The sequence below is a fragment of the Centroberyx affinis genome, unplaced genomic scaffold, assembly GCF_046629955.1.
Source record: "Centroberyx affinis isolate AG114_WGS23_722 - 3 ecotype Tasmania unplaced genomic scaffold, CSIRO-AGI_Caff_v1 ptg002042l_1, whole genome shotgun sequence".
Taxonomy (NCBI): Eukaryota; Metazoa; Chordata; class Actinopteri; order Beryciformes; family Berycidae; genus Centroberyx; species Centroberyx affinis.
In genome coordinates this window covers 71,473-90,606 of record NW_027280377.1, presented here as the reverse complement: position 1 = coordinate 90,606, position 19,134 = coordinate 71,473, and the positions used below count along the sequence as shown (strand labels likewise).

General features: G+C 40.8%; 1 protein-coding gene across 1 annotated transcript in view; it reads right to left on the bottom strand.

Annotated features, from left to right (window-relative positions):
- Window positions 1-13,498, bottom strand: part of LOC139654104 (nuclear factor 1 C-type-like) — a gene marked incomplete at its 3' end in the record, with an annotated part of 91,049 nt that extends 77,551 nt beyond the window's left edge. Inside the window, exon 1 of the mRNA XM_071531140.1 lies at window positions 13,396-13,498. Within this exon, the coding sequence (XP_071387241.1) occupies window positions 13,396-13,476 (81 nt within the window). The remainder of the gene's footprint in view (window positions 1-13,395) is intronic.
- Window positions 13,499-19,134: the final 5,636 nt, after the last annotated feature.

Here is a 19,134-nt window from a genome sequence, read left to right as displayed (position 1 = left end):
GAAGGTGAAAGTTAATTGTAGTCATACTGAGCTAGATTAGGTGGTTATTCTTACCAGTGTCTGACAATGTGGTGCGCATTTCAAAATACGCACATCAACCAATGAGGGTACCTTGATTTAATATCGCATAACCAGCATCAGGCTCTTGCCAAATAGGTACACAAACTTCTGTGTTTTTGTGTAAACCAAACTGGTAGGCTATTCCACCGCTTCCAAGTTTCTACAGTGCAAATCATCAGGAATACAGGAGACGGTGACATCCTGGAGACACATTGGATACAGCGGTTCACACAGCTCCATCCAGACACACCGGGCCAGGGGAGCAACAACTGCATGCATTGTCTTGTCTCCTTCTTTCAAACACGTTTCTCAATAGTAAAGCCTGAATCATGCCATTTTGTAATTGCAATAGAGATAGGCATATGGCTGTGACAAACAATATCATGTGGTAGAGCACAATCATGGCTGTAGTTGTTTTGATGAAATTTTTGATAAAAAGTTATTTTCATGGCTAGCCTGTATCCCATTTCCACAATTCTCTCTGTATAATCGAACTAAGTGCTTCAGTCATGTAAACGGGATTATACTGGGGAGTTGTCAGTTTATGCAATCATGTAAACAGCTTAATCAGACTATTGCCTTAATTGCAGTATTGGCAATAGTCACATTATTGTGCGCATGTACACGTAGTCAATGTTGTCCTCCTAAACTGTAAGTTACAGAAAAAAAACATGATTTTTCAAAATTGACATATTACTAAACAGACAAAAAATCATATTGTTATCTTGAAAACTGAGCATACAGTAGATCAAACTGTCCCGCCAATAGTTTGATAAATTGACAATGTGACAGGTTCAACATAGTTTGATCAATCTTTATCAAACAAAAGACAAATGATGCCTGTACGTAATCTCAAGATGACCTAGTAAAGCCATGTTTACATTTATTAATGCAGGGCACTAATACAGTTATAATATTCTTTCTGAGGATTTCAACATAGGTGGGACATATCCCTTTGTTTTGTTTCCCCACTCTGGCACACCAAAGTGGAAGTTGGCGGAGTGGTTAAGCACAGGTCTTCAGAGCACAAGCTTGTGAGTTCAAGTGGCAGACCTACCGCCAGCCATGAATAGCAAACTAACAAACAATACTGTCAGGATGATGTGTAAGGGCTCATTTTGATGTTTACTGAAAGAGTAAATCAACACCAATTCACATTGTGCAGAAAATGAATCAAAGCCAATTCAAAGCAGCTGTTTGGCATCATCTGTCAAAGACAAAATACCTGATTACCTGAATACCTGACATCACTGATTGGGGTGTGGCCAAAAGTGCAACACGCTTTAAAGTTTCAACCCACAGAGAGCAGTGCAGCAGCAATTTTCTACCCCATGTGATTGAGTATTGATTCATCCGTCAATAGAGAGCAAAATAAAGTTGTATGTGGTTAAGTGGTTAGGACTGTTAATCATAGGCTGTAGTATCAGAGTGCAGAGTTTGACTCTGTAGGTAAAGCATCAGGATTCTGGGTTTAAACCCAGGCTTGTCCCAAGTCACAAGTCATAAACTGCCAGGAGCAAGGGTCATATTTTCCAGAAAGTTTGGCTATTGTGAAAAACTTGAACAATGTGCGATGAACAATATGGTTACAATTAAATGATAAAGTTACACAAATTACAGTTAAATGATATCCTTGACAAACCCTCTAGTGGCGACAGGCGGTATAACCGGTATGGCCGGTGTTGAGGAGGGAAACTACACCGGTGTCAAAATGGCACCGTGGCAACTCTAACCCGTCTGTTCCGTATTTTAGCCATATAAATGTATATAAATGCCACGATTTTTCTTACTGTGGTCATTTATTACCATGTCAGTAAACAAAATAGATGAATAAACAAAAACCAACGTTGCTTAGATATATGTTGGAGATGAGGTTGTCTATGGATCCGAGGAGAAGCTTCTATTAGGCAACAGCACGCCCACACCACACTACATATTAGTATCCTAGGTTACACTACATTAAAGTTACTCACGGTACAACTTGAGCTGGCTGGAAAAAAAGCAAAACTATTTAACTGTGCTCACTTACCCATATGTAAAATGTAGATAGGCTCAACACAAGGGGCAGACCGCAGACGGAACAAGAACAGAGTTAACGGCGATTTACTCAATATATATATGTATATATTAAAAAAAAGTCGCTAGAAGTGGGCAGATGACATCATATGCTACTTTGCATATCAATATAACCTACAGGCCCCGCTCTCAGCGGAGGGAGGGGGGCAACACTGTGTGTGGGAAGCGTTGTGATCATCAGACCTCTCTGGATTAGAAAAAGCAAGTAGAGCAAACCGGTAAGCCGTACCAGTTTATTGCCAAATGCTCTAGGATTCAACACATTAACACTGTTCCCCTTGGTCAGAAAAAGTTGCCAGATTTGTCACTAGTATAAATGCCTTATTTTATATTTTATTCAATTTATCACGGTATCCACAGTATTGAAAATCCATATCATGGTGTTGACTATGACACCGTCATACCGCCCACCCCTACTGTCTCTCTGTCTACCTCCTTCCATAATGTTTTGTCTGTCTGTCTTTTCAAAGTGTGATTGGACAATCGCCACTTGTGGCTATATTTCTAACTGCAAATGAAGGATTGTATGTTCCTCTATGGGTTGAGAAAATTCTACAACCCTTGGGCTTATGAAACCCTTTCAAAACCTAAAAACAAGCCTGTTTTTCTTAGTTCCTGAAATGTTGACATTTTAGAGAGAAGTTTTTCATCTGACAGCGATCAATATATTATAATTGTGTGTTACACACACACTGTACTAAGACACTACTGAAATGTCCCAAAGCAAGAAGTGATTGATGGATGGATGGATGGATGAATGGATAATACCAAATAGAAAATATCAAAAGTGAATCTACAATATTTCATTTGACACAACAAATGAGAACTAAAGCAAGTGCAGTCAGTCACTGCAAAGTGACTGACTGGAAGTGGTCTATGTTTGAACTGAGCTATTAAAATAGAGAGAATCTCACCATGCAGCCTGTTGGAGCTGAGAGGCTTGGGATGAACTGATGCAAAACTTGAGCAGACATCTGATGTGATGTGATGTGATGTGATGTGAAAGGCTCTATTAACCAGCAGAGCCTTCAGTCTGATCAACTACTCCCCTCTCCCCTCCACCTCTCCTGTCAGTCATTCTGGCCCATGTCAAGTTGGAGGGAGCTGCTCCAGTTAAAGCCTCGTCCCCATTTATACTTCCTGACACCAATAAACAAGACTCCTCAAAACTCCTAAAAGTCTGTAGCCTCATTAGGCTGCTGTCAACAGCCATGTACACATCAACTGTCCAGCATTGAAACTGTTGGAGAAGACGTGTAAATGTCCAATCAGGACGCACATTGGCTCTGTTCACTTCATTCATCGGTAAAAAGCCGTGACACAGGAACAGCTTTTTCCAACATGATCTCACACAAATACGTGAAATGAACATGAACTCTGAAACACAGATTTAGGTGCTGTGGACACAGATTATTACCACGTATTGAATTACGTACCTCCACCACGAAATGAATTACATTCCTCCACCACATATTGGTTTCTGTGACAATAACACAAATTGGACATGGCATTTTCAGCTAAAGGTTGGGTAACGCTTAGGCTAAGTTTGGGCAATTGGTTGCGTGCTGGTGGCTCAGTGGTCTACGGCATGTACCATGTAAACGCAACGTTCTGGGTTCCAATCCGGCCCAAGATCTTTGTCACATGTCATCCCTCTCTCCCAATCTTTACTGTCTCTCTCCATTTATAACTGTCTAATAAAGGTGAAAATGCCCAACAAAATAATCTTAGAAGGTTTAGGCAAGTAAAACAACTTGGTTAAGGTTAGGGATAGGCTTTGGCCATGGTTAAATAAGAAAAACTTAGCTAAAAATTAAAATGTGACTCATGGTAGAAATGTCCTTCGTAAACGCTGGGAATTGAAACCCAGTCGCCAGCATTGAAGGCAAACCAAGCGGCCAAAACCACAGGTTCATTTTGAAGCCAATAGGGAAGTGGTGGCATGAAGCAATTCCTCTAACGCCCCTACTCCATGCAAGTCAGTGGGACCACGACCCAACTTCTTGCTAAAATTATAAAGTCAATACATTTTTTCGACATGAGGTTATGGCCTCAGTATGCCAATTCTTCTAATGTGTGTCCTTTCAAAATAATTGTGTTATTAACAGGATATCGCGGATATAATACAGGGTTGTTTCCCTAGTGAGTGACAGGTCGCCTGTCCAGTGATCGACAAATCACAAAAGTACTACAGCGCCTCCAGTTTCTCAAGAGGCTGAAACCATTCTCACTAACTTCTACCGGTGCACTGTTGAAAGCACCTTAACAGGTTGCATTAGTTTGGTATGGACAAGCTAAAAGAGAAAGAACGTAAGGCTATACAAAAGATTGTCAAAACTGCTCAATAACTTAAAAACTCTGTTCTTCCACCCATTGACATCTACCACAGTCGTTGCCTGAGCAAGACAAACATCATCAAGGATTCCTCCCACCCTGCACACACCTGCCATCAAGCAAGCGGTACTGCAGCGTACAAACAAGGACCTTAAAGGATAAGGCTGGTGTTTTTTAATGCATTGCTCACTGTCAACAAATCCTATGAAAATAACAAAATCAACAATGTGTTTGCTCTGCTCCCGTTACTTTCTGACTTCCCACGTACCGTTTTTAGCCATCAACCCGGTAAAGTAATTGGCTCCAATTGTAAGCTAAAAATCTTGAAATACAGCTCACAAAGACATAGTTTACATTTTAAAAATCGCTAACTGTTACCACGAAAAGTCAGACTGTTAGTTAGTGTAGTTATTACCAAATCAAATTCAAATGGGAACAAATTCTTCATTACACCGGGAACTATTTTCGGTGCTACGGAACTACTTTCCTGAGATCGCGAAGTGTTTACAGCCGGCTTATTAAGTTGTTTGAGGAAAAAGTCGGCCGGCCCGGTGCATTGTGATGATGAAATATGTTGCCCAGAGCAGCAGCATGGCTCTGTGACATGTTTTTAATCCTTTTTTTAATACAATGGAGTTCTATGGCTGCTGGGACATGGCTGTGTTGGGCACCGGCTACATGGACGAGATTTGGCAAAACAAAATCATTGCTGATTTTGTTATTTTCATAGGATTTGTTGATGGTAAGCAATGCATTAAAAAACACCAGACTTATCCTTTAAGCTTTAAGGACAGCTTCTTCCCCCAAGCCATTCATATGCTCAATAACAAATAGCTGGACTAATGCACTCACACTACTGCACTGTGTAGACTGCACTGTATCTTGCACTTTATTAGTATTATTTTCTGTTATTATGACTCATTGAGTGCGTTGTGTGTGACCATACATATGTCTGTGTTGCTGTTTTGCACCCCCGCCAGACACTAATACCACATTCATGTTATGTTGGATTTACTGTAAATATGAGCTGCCAACTAGGAAAAAAAACATTTAAATAATTTGTATGTAGGCTCACTTGGTGTCACAAATTGCAGAAGTGTATCAACACAGGCAGCAAACGGCAGCGAAACCACTTATGTCAGCAGTCCAATAGAAATTATCAGTTATATTCACAGTAATACAATAAACTGTACATATGAAAAGCGAGCAAAATCTGCTGCAGTTTGTTTATGGTTGATTTTAAATTGATAAGTCAAAATGATTTTGGACGTTGGGCATTCCAGTGATTTTAACGCTTGAGTGCTTCCGAGTTCAATGAGATGTCACCACGTGCTTCCACTTCTCATATCAGAGATATGACATTAACATGGCAGAAGACAAAGATATTTAGTTTACTGACATCACCTTACAGGATTTCTGGGTGATGAAGTCCTCAAAATTCAAACAGCTCGCTGCCATTTGGGGGCGCCAACATGCAATGGTGCCTGGTGTGGCTGTAACACCAGTCAAAATGGCATTAAGAATGACTGGAGCATACTAGACCTAAAATGCCTCAGATCAGCAGCCAATTCAAGACCTCCGGGTGCAGCGTCCACTTCTGACTACCAGTGGGGAGTTTAATGTGACCCTAACAGAATGGAAATTATTCTATTTTATAAGGTCAGTCCAAATCAATTTGTCAGTTCTTAAAAGGGACAAACATTAATGTAGTTTGGAGACAAAACTATATCTTAAGTTACTTTTCAACACACGTCAATAGCAGCACATATTCTTCAAGGATGGTTTCCCTTTTCAGGTTGTTTTCATTGGATTATCAGAAGAGGCCTAGCTGAAAACGAATCAGTATTTCACAAGAAAAAAGCAACAACTTGAGAAAAAATAGACCCGATAATAAATTTGTATAGTAGCAATATGTTTTCTCCCTACACGATTAAAAATCTTGCGACCCTCCAAAATTATCTCACAACCCCCTGGGAGGTCCTGACCCCCGGGTTGAGAACCACTGTATGAAACTACCCACACTGATGTGTTGAAAATGATACATCCTTTCTATGAGTGCAGTTACCTGATATTTAGCTGAAATGAATGAAAAATGTGAGGTTGGTTATTTCAATCTGGATACTAAAGGAACATGGAGGAACACTGGCAGCAAGTGTCGCCTCAAACAAAAAGGCAACATGGGATTTGAGTAACGAACATAACCCTCATAATCATTTCAGTTGTATTTAGAAATGTACAGTGGATTTCACAAGTCTACACAGCCTTTCAAATTTTCTTGTTTTTATAGCCTTGAGGCCTTTAATGAAAACCCATTTCATCAGAGGCTTTTTTTTTTTAACAGTTTTTGTTACAGTAACCAGCAAAACCAACAATAAGGCTACTCATTTCTGACAATATATTAAAATGGAAAACCAAAACACCTGGGTTGTGTAAGTGTGCACACCCTTCCATTAGCTTTAATGACAGCAGTAAGTCTGTTTGGAAATGTCTCTACCAACTTAGCACATCTGGATTCAGGAATTTTCTCTCATTTGCAGAAAAGATTACATTCACTCTAATTGCAGGGGGAGCTCCAATATACACTCCTCTTTAGGTCAGTCCACAGATTTTCTATAGGATTGAGGTCTGGGCTCTGACTGGGCCATTCCAGGATATTAATCTTCCTTTTTTCAGCCATTCCATTGTTGATTTGGCTGTGTGCTTCAGACCGTTGTCATGTTTAAAGATGAAATTCTCATTTAACCTGTTCTTTTTTGCAGAGTAGAGTAATAAAATAAAAGCCCATTTGTAGCTTGCAACATGCACATGCATGCCCATGATGTTTTTCATGATTCCTACAAGTTATTACATTATTAATCGATATTATTATTGTTGCATCAGCAGTTAACATGTTTCACCCCTTAATAAGTAATAAGCAACAGTCATTATAATTATGTTGTGATATCATACAATTTAGAGTTCAATTCACCTGAATGCATATCTGGAAACTGGGGAAAACCCTCGCAAGCACTGGGGGAGAACATGCAAACTCCACACAGAAAGTATATACAACACAGAAACCTTCAGTCAAATCCTGGTTTTAATTGATCTAATTAGAAACACTCAAGCAAATCAGCTTTGTGCTTTGGAATGTGATTAGTTAACTGGAACACAGTTCCAACCCCCAGCTATAAGGCAAGCAAGGTGCTTTCATTTTCCATGTAGGAAATGATTAGTCTTTTGTTTTTCGCTTGATTTACATTGTCCAAATGAAAGTGAAAAAGTCTGATTTAATGGGTTTGCATTTCTGGCTTCAAGGCACATTTGAAAGGTTTGTAGACTTTTGACACCCACTGTAAATATTTATTTCATTAGATTAAAAAAAAAGGGTATTTGACTGTGGATGGAAAATAAGCAAGTTATATAATGAAGTGATGAGGTTGGTATTTGATGTAGTTGTGGTATATTCCTGATTCAGTTAGCAGAGTGTAGATATTATGAACGCTGAGATCTGGCCTCAAACCTGGCAACACCATCTTTATTGCAGATTATCCATGCTGGGGGTAGACTAAGGTATCAGTTTGTATATATATCAGCCCAATATTATCCTTTTATTAAAATGGGATCTGGTCCAGTCTGATATTATGTAGTAATAGCAATAGTAGTAGTAGTAGTAGTAGTAGTACTAGTAGTGATAACAGCAGCAGCAGTACAGTAATAGTACCTAGTAGTAGTAGTATCCTGGTTTTCAATGGAGAGTTAACGTTCCATGGTCTAAGTTCTGTTTCAGAGGCTTTACCACCCTGACAAAAAAAAAATCCTGGGAGAAATGCTGAATACTTGGCATGTTTTGTAAGTTTGTTTTGTCAAATTTAAAGATAATGAATATCGACGGAAAAATCTGCAGCTTCAGTCTAAAAATATCAGTACTGGCTTTTAAAAACACCTATTGGTCGAACCCTGATCCACGCCTCTTACTCCCATGTCCCCTGTTTCTCTCCACTGTATCCTAAATAATAAAGCTGAGATGCCCCATTGGCTCAACACTGACAAACTCCTGGTTGTTTAAACTATGGTTTGGGACTTAAAGTGGGTCACACGCCGATTGCTGGTAGGTCTGCATATGTCATAAGTGGCAGTATGTTATAATAAATGTGGCAAGCGACAAGGTGCGAGACTACATTCAGAGCCAAGAAGCCTTCGTTCAATACAGTTAGTAATATAGACACACACATGACATAGTATACCCAGTGCAAGGTTGGGGTCAATTCATGAATGAACTCAACTGCAATTCAGCTGAGGAATTGGAATTTGGAAAAAAGTTCAGAAAACAGAATTGGAATTGAATTAGAATTTCATGATGTTGAATTTAAATCATTGAAATTCTGTGAAATTACATGTTTTGTTAGTGTTACTACAAGTGTTAGTTAGTGTTACTACTACAATACTGAATATCATAAAATGTGTTACCTTTCAGGTGGTATTTGATGCATAACGTGTAATTGTAATACATACATTTGATTTGATTCATAATGTCAAGACAACCTCTCTTAGAAGTGGAATTTCATGGAATTTCATGGAATGTCAATTCTGTTTCCTGTCAGCTGGGTGAACCTTTACAGCTCTATTAGAGGCTTTCTGTTGGCTCCCCACAGCAGAAAATGAAGAAATTATAGGTTGACTTTATCTATTGCATTATTTACATGTTAACAAAATGAGAAATTCTCTCTCTATTTGGGCTGCTGACCATGGAAATATTTCCCAACACAAAACACACACACAAGCAAAGAAGCAGACAAGCTGACTGACATATAATGCAATGCAGTGTCTATGATTCAAACACTCCTTTAACCAGTTCCAACTGTCAACCCGCACAATCTGTGTTACTTCAAGCCCCTCACTGCCCAACAGGCCTTGAACAGTCATGGATACTATGATTCAAATCTGCACCTCTTCACTCTGGTTACCTGTTCATTACATGAATCTATGATTCACATCCTGGCCTGTCCTACACTGTACAATGACTGCAACTGCTAATTGTTGAAATTTTACTACTTATGTAGAAACTGCATTGTCCAATCCTATCCACTAATAAATTCAACTCAACTCTATGTCATGAATAAACATTTTACTACAACATAAATTGATTCCTATGTAAGGTATAGGCTATCCTCTGACAGTGCCAGTCAAATAAAACAACAGTCACAGAGATGCACAGTATAGTTTTACCTGAGACAGAGGGAGAGGAGAAAACATCATATTGACGAGAAAGAGCCGAGTCGAACCAGGCTTTACTTTAGCACAAACATCCCTGGGCTGGAAAAAATTACATTTCCATAGTGTCTTCAGTGGTTTTGTCAGAATTAAACAGAGCTCTTCTCCACTGCTCCTGTTCAGCAGCGATATCTCCGGGTTAGAAAGAACCCGCCTGGATTTCCTGGGTCGTTTAACTGGGTTTTTGAGAAATCTAGATATGAGAGAGCTCCGGTCGCCTCGGATGACTCTACTGCGTTAACTCCAGAAATGATGACACGCCAGAAAAGTTGAGACCGAGGAAAAATCCCCCGCAGAGGAAAAAAAAACACACAGAGAGAAACTTTATAATAATTTGAGGAGAATATGGCCGGAGGTGTAACGGAGCCAGGCCGCCTGTGTCATTTAGAGAAGGAAGGAGAGGAGGGAGGCGAGGAATAAAAGAAAGAGAGGGCTGGAATGACGTTATGAATACAGCCCATCCCAAACAACAGGCTTAAAGCCGCAGCAGCTGCTGGACTCTGACTCCCCAAACTGGCCTTATAACACGCACACTATCACATTATTTATCAATGCATCACAGGACCATCTTTACTACATCACATCTTTACTCTGTCCACAGTATTAGCCTATACAATATGCTATGGACTTAATAGCCTACATAGCTTTGCGAAATTTCTAGGGGCGCATAATACCCATCGATTGCACTTATGATGCCTCACAGTGTAGCCCAAGTAATGTGTTAATAGTTCCGATACGTCCGTTCTCTGTATGGTAAGACGCGAGGCCAAGCTCCTCCACAAATCTGACAATTTAACATAACTTTGCTTATCGGCAAACATACACACTTCGCAGAACATCACTTCATAGTTTCACAAAATATTAGGATCTACTCTTCAATTCGGCATACGTCCAATACACAAATCAGCGCTTATTTAGATACCATTTCTACATTTAGTATCGGTTCGCCCGTTATTCCCATAATCTTCTTCCACACAAAACACACAGTGGTGAACTATGAAGAGGACTATGAACTGCTCTTAAAAGTTGACAGTTATTAGAATAAATCAGCTGCTTCGTTGATTATCTACATACCGAATTTATTACAGGACGATATGATTCCGAAAATGGCTTAAGTCATGTTCTTTCGGGTATGTTCCTTTGCCGACAAGCAAGGCAGCATTTAACTGCCCGACTATTTGGAATGACGTTCTCTCCATCCAAGAGAGAGGGGACGTAATGGGGCTAGATATTAGCCAGCATTTCCAAGGGAGGAAGGGTATGAATGAGAGTTCTCTAGCCTCAAGGCAAAACTCATTTACACACAGACAGAGAGCACAATACATCCAAAAACATCCGACAAGGTCACAGACATTCGCAGAGAAACATATATAGTACAGTTCGCCAGCACACACACACACACAGTATGGTGTTTTCTTTCCACAGCACTGGGTTTTAGAGCCAAAAACTGCTGTTGACCCTGCACTACCTTATTTTAAGGTAGGATATGTATCAGGGTATTTATACCCATCATTGGTAGGTATCCTATAATCAGATAACCTACTATCCATAAAGATTTTTTCATACCATTCTATCCAGCCGTGTCAGCCACCCCTTACTGATAACATATCTTTAGCAACTGTTTTGTTGAAACATAAAATGTTGTCCCAAACTGCACTTACTCCTGTTATGGTGAAAATGACATCCTTTTACAGTAACCATGCATCGTTGTTATTATCATACAGCCTTTTATATAATTATAAAGTTTATTATAATCATTGTTAGACTATAGCTAATATGGCCTGGCCTGGCTACCACTAATTTCCATGGTATACCAAATTATTGATGGCTTGAAAATGTCTAAGTCTCCTATGATCATACAACAGGATCAGCATTATAGTACTACTACTATTACTACTACTACTAGTACTACTACAACTACTACTATTAATAATAATAACAAGATAATAATAAGAAGAAGAACTGTACAGGAAAACAAAGTTACAAGCTGCGTTACTTGATTGTAAAGATGTGATTACAACATAATTTCTTATCTTACTTCCCCGCTATGATTTTGTCAGTCCTGTTGTGTTACAAATGTGGGTAAACTACGACCCATCAGTGATCATCATAAGGCAAATAACCACCAATAGAAACAAAAACTAGTTGTATTTTCATAAAATGTTAATTTATACTTCATCACAAAAAGATTCTATCCTCATATAACCTACAGTTGAATTTAAATATGCCTAATAAAGATTTATTTAAGCCCAAAAGGGTGTGTAAACTGAGTTTAGGAGGGTTTAGCCTCCACAATATTCCTGAAATGAATGTAATACAGTCTATCTATAGTCTAGTTTTATCTGTGTTAGGCCTATGTCTTATCTAATTGAGCTGATGTTGGTAGAGGAGCAACATTAGACATTAGTCCAGATTTGTCTTATCCCAGCTGATGTCATGTGGCTCATTGCAGAACTTGATCTGGACTCTTCCAGTGAGTGTTTCCAATAGGACTGTAGTTACAGGAAGACTGTCTCAGCCAGCTGCAGCTCTGTATTTATCCTAACGGATCTCTGCTCCGGTAGTATCCCGGGTCAGGAGGCCCTCTGTCGGCCTGCCATTCTAACTCAGCCCGCTGGCTCCAACTGCGGCCATTTTCTGCTGACTGACAACAAACACACACACACACACACACACACACACCGGGAAACGGAGGCTCGAGCTGAAGTTCAACTTGGCCTTCCGCCGTCCCGCGTGACGAACGGAGCGGAACGAGGGCAGACGGGCCTGCTGCTGCACGCGCTCACCACAAAGCCAAAAAAACTGAACAACTTTCACCCGCCACTGCACGCGCTGACAGACACACCGAAGGCACGTTAACGGGTTGTCTGCCTCCTCACGCGCCTCCAGGGTACAGAAACGGCGTTTGGCTGTGTGGCAGAGGGCGAGTAGCCCCAGTACGTCCCGTTCCCTTGTACGGAGGGAACGTCACTCCAAATTCCATTCAAAACTCTGGCAGTTTAATCTTGCCCCGTTAACTGACAAACGCACACACCTCCTAGGTGATGACATAAGACCTTTTGCAAATCAGTGGAGTCTTCTGGTAAATTCGGCATAAATATAATCCACCAAAACTGCGCTTAATTGCAATGAAATCTCAACTTTTACAATCACACTGCTCGCTTCCGCCCTCCATGGTGTGTTTTGGCGGAAGACGACTATGAGAATAACAGGCGAACCAATTCTAAAAGTTGAAATTTTATTGAAATAAGTGATGCTTCGTGTATTGGTTGTATGCCGAATTTAAGGCTGGACCCCGATAATTCCAAATAGCTCTCAAGTCATGTTCTACCAGGCGTGAACCCCGGCCAGTAAGCACGGGAGCATTCATATGTCACATTTTTAATAGTTTGGCAAGACATTCTCACCATACAAAAGAGAACTGAACGTACCGGACTACAGCGCGAGCTGTTCGGACAAGACGGAGAGGGGAAAAAAGGAGAGAGAAGAGATAGAGAGGTTGGCTAACAGTGGGGGAAATGGAGGCAACTACCGCCGCTTTCTGCTCCACTTTAAACTGCGTAGCTACCATTCTGCTCCTCGCATTGCGTCTTTTTTGGAAAACACTGAACCACACACCGGTAGGAACGGACCCACTACTACATTATTATACCGGAACAGGTTTTGTCCTACCATGTCGAAGCGGAGCCGCCACCGGGGGAAGTTAAAGCTGATCTCACCGCCTGCCCATCTCGCGCTGTCGGTCGTTATCATTCCATATTCATTTCTGTTATTATGCGCGTGCCAGCAGGAGTAAATCCGCGGTGCTCGAGACCAGAAACGTCCCGCGCCAAGCCTCGAGCTCCACGGCAGTCTGCCCCCCTCCCCCCTGCCCTCCTCTCGTCGCCCGGTCGGTTGCGGCAGAAGAGAATAGAGCTACATTCACCTTCTACCCCTCTCTACCTCCTCTCTTCCCTTCTCATCTCCCTTTCTTCCTATCTTTCCTGTCTTCCTTCTCCTGTCAGTTCTGTTGTTCTTCTCACTCCCCTCTTTTTATGCATTCTTCCTCTCTTCCACCCCTTTCTTCCTCTCTCCCTTTCTTCCTCACTCTCACTTTCCTTTCTTTCTTCTGTCTCTCTCTCTCCTTTCCTTTGACTTTGTGCACAATACAAATTTGTTAGATCTATAGAAACTGTTCTATCTGTTCCACTAAGTGGAAATACTGTATGTTAGAAATGGATATGGAGGGTGTAGCCCAGAGGTTAGAGAGCCAGGCCTGTGATTGGAAAGTCACTGGTTCAAATCCCTGGACTGACTGGGAAGATGTGGGTTTGGGAAAGTGAATGACTAACACTCCTTTATCTCAACAACTACTGCCGAGGTGCCCTTGAGCACAGCACCGAGCCCCCATCTCCACTGCTGCATTGGAGATGCTCTGTAGCTGACAGTATAAATCAAGTTTACTTTCATTACAACGTAGGCCAGTATTGAAGTGGAGACCACCTAAACTGAGACTGAGTCCAATCCAGACCATGACTGTAATCATAGTGATGGCTCAACAGTTACATCATTTCTCTGCTAAAAATTCCAAAAGAAAGAAAGAAGAAATATTTTAGTAAAATACAAATGGATGTATGTACTCAGTGACAGAAGGCAATCCTTTGATCTGAAACATTGCAATGCCATTTCATTGACCTTTATAAAGGCTCAGTGCAGTAGGCAGAATGAAACAGAAGTGTTGAAACACCTTACTGCAGCTAAATTATGATGAGTCCCCCAAATTGTCACATCAGCCACTGACGGGGATATATATACACTCTGCTGAGTGTTTTTTCCCACAGCGCAGCCGAGGACATCACAAGGCATATTCAGCTCAGGCAGGCGAGCAGTCAGTCCAATGTCTGTCATCAACGCTTCGTGAGATGGCCTCTAGAGGGCGCCTTTGGCTGCGGGATGCAGCGTCTCCTCTGGCCCACCAACTATTTGCACACCTGGTAGTGCAAAAGACCTATAAAGTAGAAATCCCTCTAATAATAATAATGATTCCATGTCAAAACTGAATAGTGTCTTTGTTGCCTATCATTTGTCCAAAAAGCATCCACAATTATAGGCTCATATGGTGTGAATTAGTCTCAATTAAGTGCATTACTGTCTTTTACCAGAGCCCCAATTTGTCCCATTTAATTGCGACAAATTCAAAGCGTTAAAGGAATAGTTCACCCAAAAATGAAAAATCTGTCATCATCTCCTCACCCTCATGCCAGTTGAAACACAGGTGAAGTTTGTCCATATAACACACAGGGAGGCTGCAGCACAACTCCATAGCAGCCTTCTCCAAAACAACTGAAGTCAGTGGGGACCAGTTCTTCAGAGTTCCAAAAAGACCTACAGTATATTTACACCATCATTTAGTGCAAATCTTAACTACAGCTGATTGATTTGCAACAAATAATGTTGTATAGGTCTTTCTATTCACAGTGTGATTGTTTGGCTTTTTTTTTTTTTTAACTCTAAAGAACAGGTCCCCATTGACTTCAGTTGTTTTGGAGAAGGCTGCTACCAAGTTGTGCTGGCAGCCTCCCTGTGTGTTATATGGACTAACAAATTTCACCTGTGTTTCATTTGGCATGAGGGTGAGTAGATGATGACAGAATTTTCATTTTTGGGTGAACTATTCCTTTAAGCAATTGGACTTAATGTGATAAGGTTCTAAAATAATGATGCTGATGCTAGGATGCATAGCCATCCTCTTCAGCCACCTCTTCACCACCAGTCATACCTAGTGTCTGATACCCCAAGTCAGAAAATGCTTTTCCACTTTTGTGCACAACCTCCAAATTATTGATTATCCAAATTGCATTTATTATTTGCATTTATTTGCAGTATATCTATTGTCTCTATTGTTGTATATTATGTTCATTACCTGTATTCTATGTTAGTAGCTATTTCCTTTATTTCTTTATTCCTTTATTAACTGTACTTGACATACTTTACTTTGGTATTGTCCGTGAATTGCTGCTGTGGCACCTGAATTTACCCAAGGGATCAGTAAAGTGCTATCTTATCTTATCTTATCTTATCTTATCTTATCTTATCTTTCAATGTGGAGTCTACGCACAGTTTTATAAATGAGGTCCCTGAGGAGGAGTAACGCTGCAAGTTGAGTGACATTTTTCAGTTTAGGATTAGTTGTGGGTCGATGTATGCGGCTTAACAAAACCTATGCATTTACAAATCACAATCATATACCAATATATTTCATCCTGTACTGTTTTCACGGAACTTTCTCATAAATTAACAATCCTCCATCTGTCTTTTTTAAAGTTTAATATCGCTTTTACCTTAACTTGTAATTGATTTTCTTCCAGTCCCTGCAAATGGATGATAGCGCACCTATTTTTGAGATTCAAAATTCGTATCCAATTCCGGACACTTACTTTCGTCCGTGTCGGTGTATTCATATACTCGATATTAACCCTTTATTAACCCTTCCTGTACCTTCGCAATGTTACAGATACTTGTAAGAAGTGCAGACTATGTACTCAAAGCTCTTATTTTTCCATTTATCAGCCAATACAGATTCTCTACATGAAGTAACTGTCGCCCAAAGTGGGATTTAAGGCTTCCCGCTTCTTGCTCGTGACTAAGTTCGTAACTTAATGTTTTACATGCTTAAATGTGTATAGATATTTATGAAATTTGATACCTAGCTTCTGAAATGTGTATGAATTTACGTCACTTAGCTTTCGGTTGGGAACTCCGTATAAAAATGCCGGTAAACACCGGAAATTACGCGAGTGACCAAGTGGCCGGAATTGGATACAGTGTCCTGAATTGGATACAATTCCGTTAAGTGTACACAGGTAGTATCGCAATGTGTGCTTATATATATATATATATTTTTTATTTTTTTGCTGGCAAACATTTTAGTTACAACTAGATTGAGTTAGCAAAGCAGTTTTGTGTAACAGATGTGGAATTTATTACGTTTGGCCAATGCTAACTAGGGGCATGTCTAGGGAGTGGCCATGGGTGGCACGGGGCACTCCTCAAATCTGATTGGCCACCCCAGGTACCACCCCAAAATCCTGAGTTAGGATTGGCTGATGGTCATGTTAGCGGCGGGACCATCAAGCCAGCACATTTTTTAGAAACATGCTTTCCAGCTATGCTGAGCAAATACCAAACCAGGGATCCTTTAATGCAGTGGTTCTGCAGGGGAACCACTGCAGGGCGTCCGGGGACCACCAGGGGTCCTTGAGGGGGTTCCAGAGGATCCCCAGCAAACTGATGAATTGTTAAACTTCAGCATTATATATAACATTAGAGAATGTAGAAGAATGACTATTTTGATCATAGTTTCACTGTTATCTCTTTACCTACAATACAGATAGTCATGGAATTCTGGATAAAATCATATCTAACAACAAAAATATACTCAGATTTGAGTCGGAGAGACAAAATCTCATCAATTGGGGGTCCATATAGAATATGCTTAAATTCCTACATTGCGCATGGCTCAGCCGGTAGAGTGCATACTATTAAGGCTAAGTCCTAATCATAGCGGCATGGATTTGAATCTGTCCCATGCTCTTTGCTGCATGTCATCCCCTCTGTCTACATTGTCTTTCCTGTCTCTCTCTACTGCAACTGTCCAATAAAGCAGAAATGACACAAAAAAAAAACGTATCCAAAAGAAAAAACAATAGTGAGGAGTTCCAAGGTTTGGGGCATAGTGCCCTTCTCAGTTAGAGCTGAGAATAGAGATAGAAGGGATTTTTTGAGAGCAATTACAGTGAGTAGAGGAAAGGGAATATGATTCAGTGGGGAGACTGTGACAGGAGGTATTTCTAGAACAGTTTGGGTTTTCAGCCTACAATGGAGGATGGAGAGGGAACTGGAGCAGGAAGGTCAAAGGTCAAAGACTGTTACGATCATTTTAGCCCTAAAGATGCTTTTGGGAAACGAGGCCCAGGGCTCACAGCTAGCTCCACTCCCAGGCTTTTGAGAGGGAGGATGGACAATGAGCCTAACATGACAAATGTAAACAATGTCTCAACGCTCTCTGGCAGCTTTCAGGGCAGGGATGAGTTCCGTGCACTTCTGTCTTAAAGATTCAGAGTAATCCTCATTTCCCATGAGTTGTTGGGTAGTTTTCCAGTCCTGTGTGCTCGCTCTAATTCGATCTTCCCACAATCCAGACGCAGCTTCTCAGCCATCACACTCCTGACTATGGCGTTTCAGGAATCCCATCCATAACCACATAATTCCCCTTAGATTGACCCTCAAGGTAACCGGGTTTCTCAGACATGGTCAGCAGAGACTGACAGAATGTGTTGATGTCTGTGCGTGTGGATTTGCACTCAGTCACAATCCTTTAATTATCTCCTTTTGGATCGTCGATGTCTTTTTGAGAAAATTGCAGTCTACTGTTTAGCTCTTGCACCTCTCTTATTAGTTCCATCCATCCCTTTGTTCACATTGTCCACAAATACTTGCATACTGTATTTCCTCTAATATTGACCTTTATTTACCTCAACTGCAGAGGGTACCAGGCCTTTATTGGAAGCAGGCTTATATTAGAGACAGGCCTTTATTTCTAATTCCCCCTGTTTGATAAGTATATTTGCTCATATTTTAATACAAAGCCTCCTTGTTTTCTGATCTGCTTCTGTTGGGGTTTGTTAGGTAGCCGTTTTTTTGTTACTGCAATGCATTACCGATAATTACGGTAATCGATGACGGAACGCTCCAGAGACTTCTTGTGGCATACTGCCATCTTGTGGCATACTGCCATCTTGTGGCACTTGTACGTTACTACAAACTACAGTTACATTATATAACAGGCACCAGGAGTTTACCGGTATCCACCGTTGTTTTTTCCTTTGTTTTTTTCCCCGGCCTGTATTTGGGACCGGCCTTTATTTGTTTGTGTCGACCACGGCCCCAGCCATTATCGGAGATCCGGCTTTTAATTGACTACCGGCCACTATTAGAGGAAATACGGTACCTGCGAGAGCGACACCCATTCCTCCCCTCTCGAGGCTTTGGGAGGCATGGTTAACGATGACAAAAGGGTGATTGGTAGTGATTCTACCAAGTTTTACCAAGATGTACCCATTGGTGATAGTTGTCTCATGTATATAAATCCAATCCAGTCAGGCTACCTGGGACAATCGGCTCCCATCTCCGTGGAATCAGGCACCGCTCAGCCAGAAAGTAGGGCGAAACCTGCTTCCAATGCAATTTTTGGCTCCAATAACTTTTTTTATTACAAATTTGTACAGCCTCCGATCGTGACATTTAAATCAATAAATAAATAAATAATCAAAAAGCATAGAGACAGAAGTTTAGCTGCCAAAACATGCCGACGCATACGCACAATATATGTTCTGGACTATGTCTGTGACAGTGTAATAGCCACACTTGCAC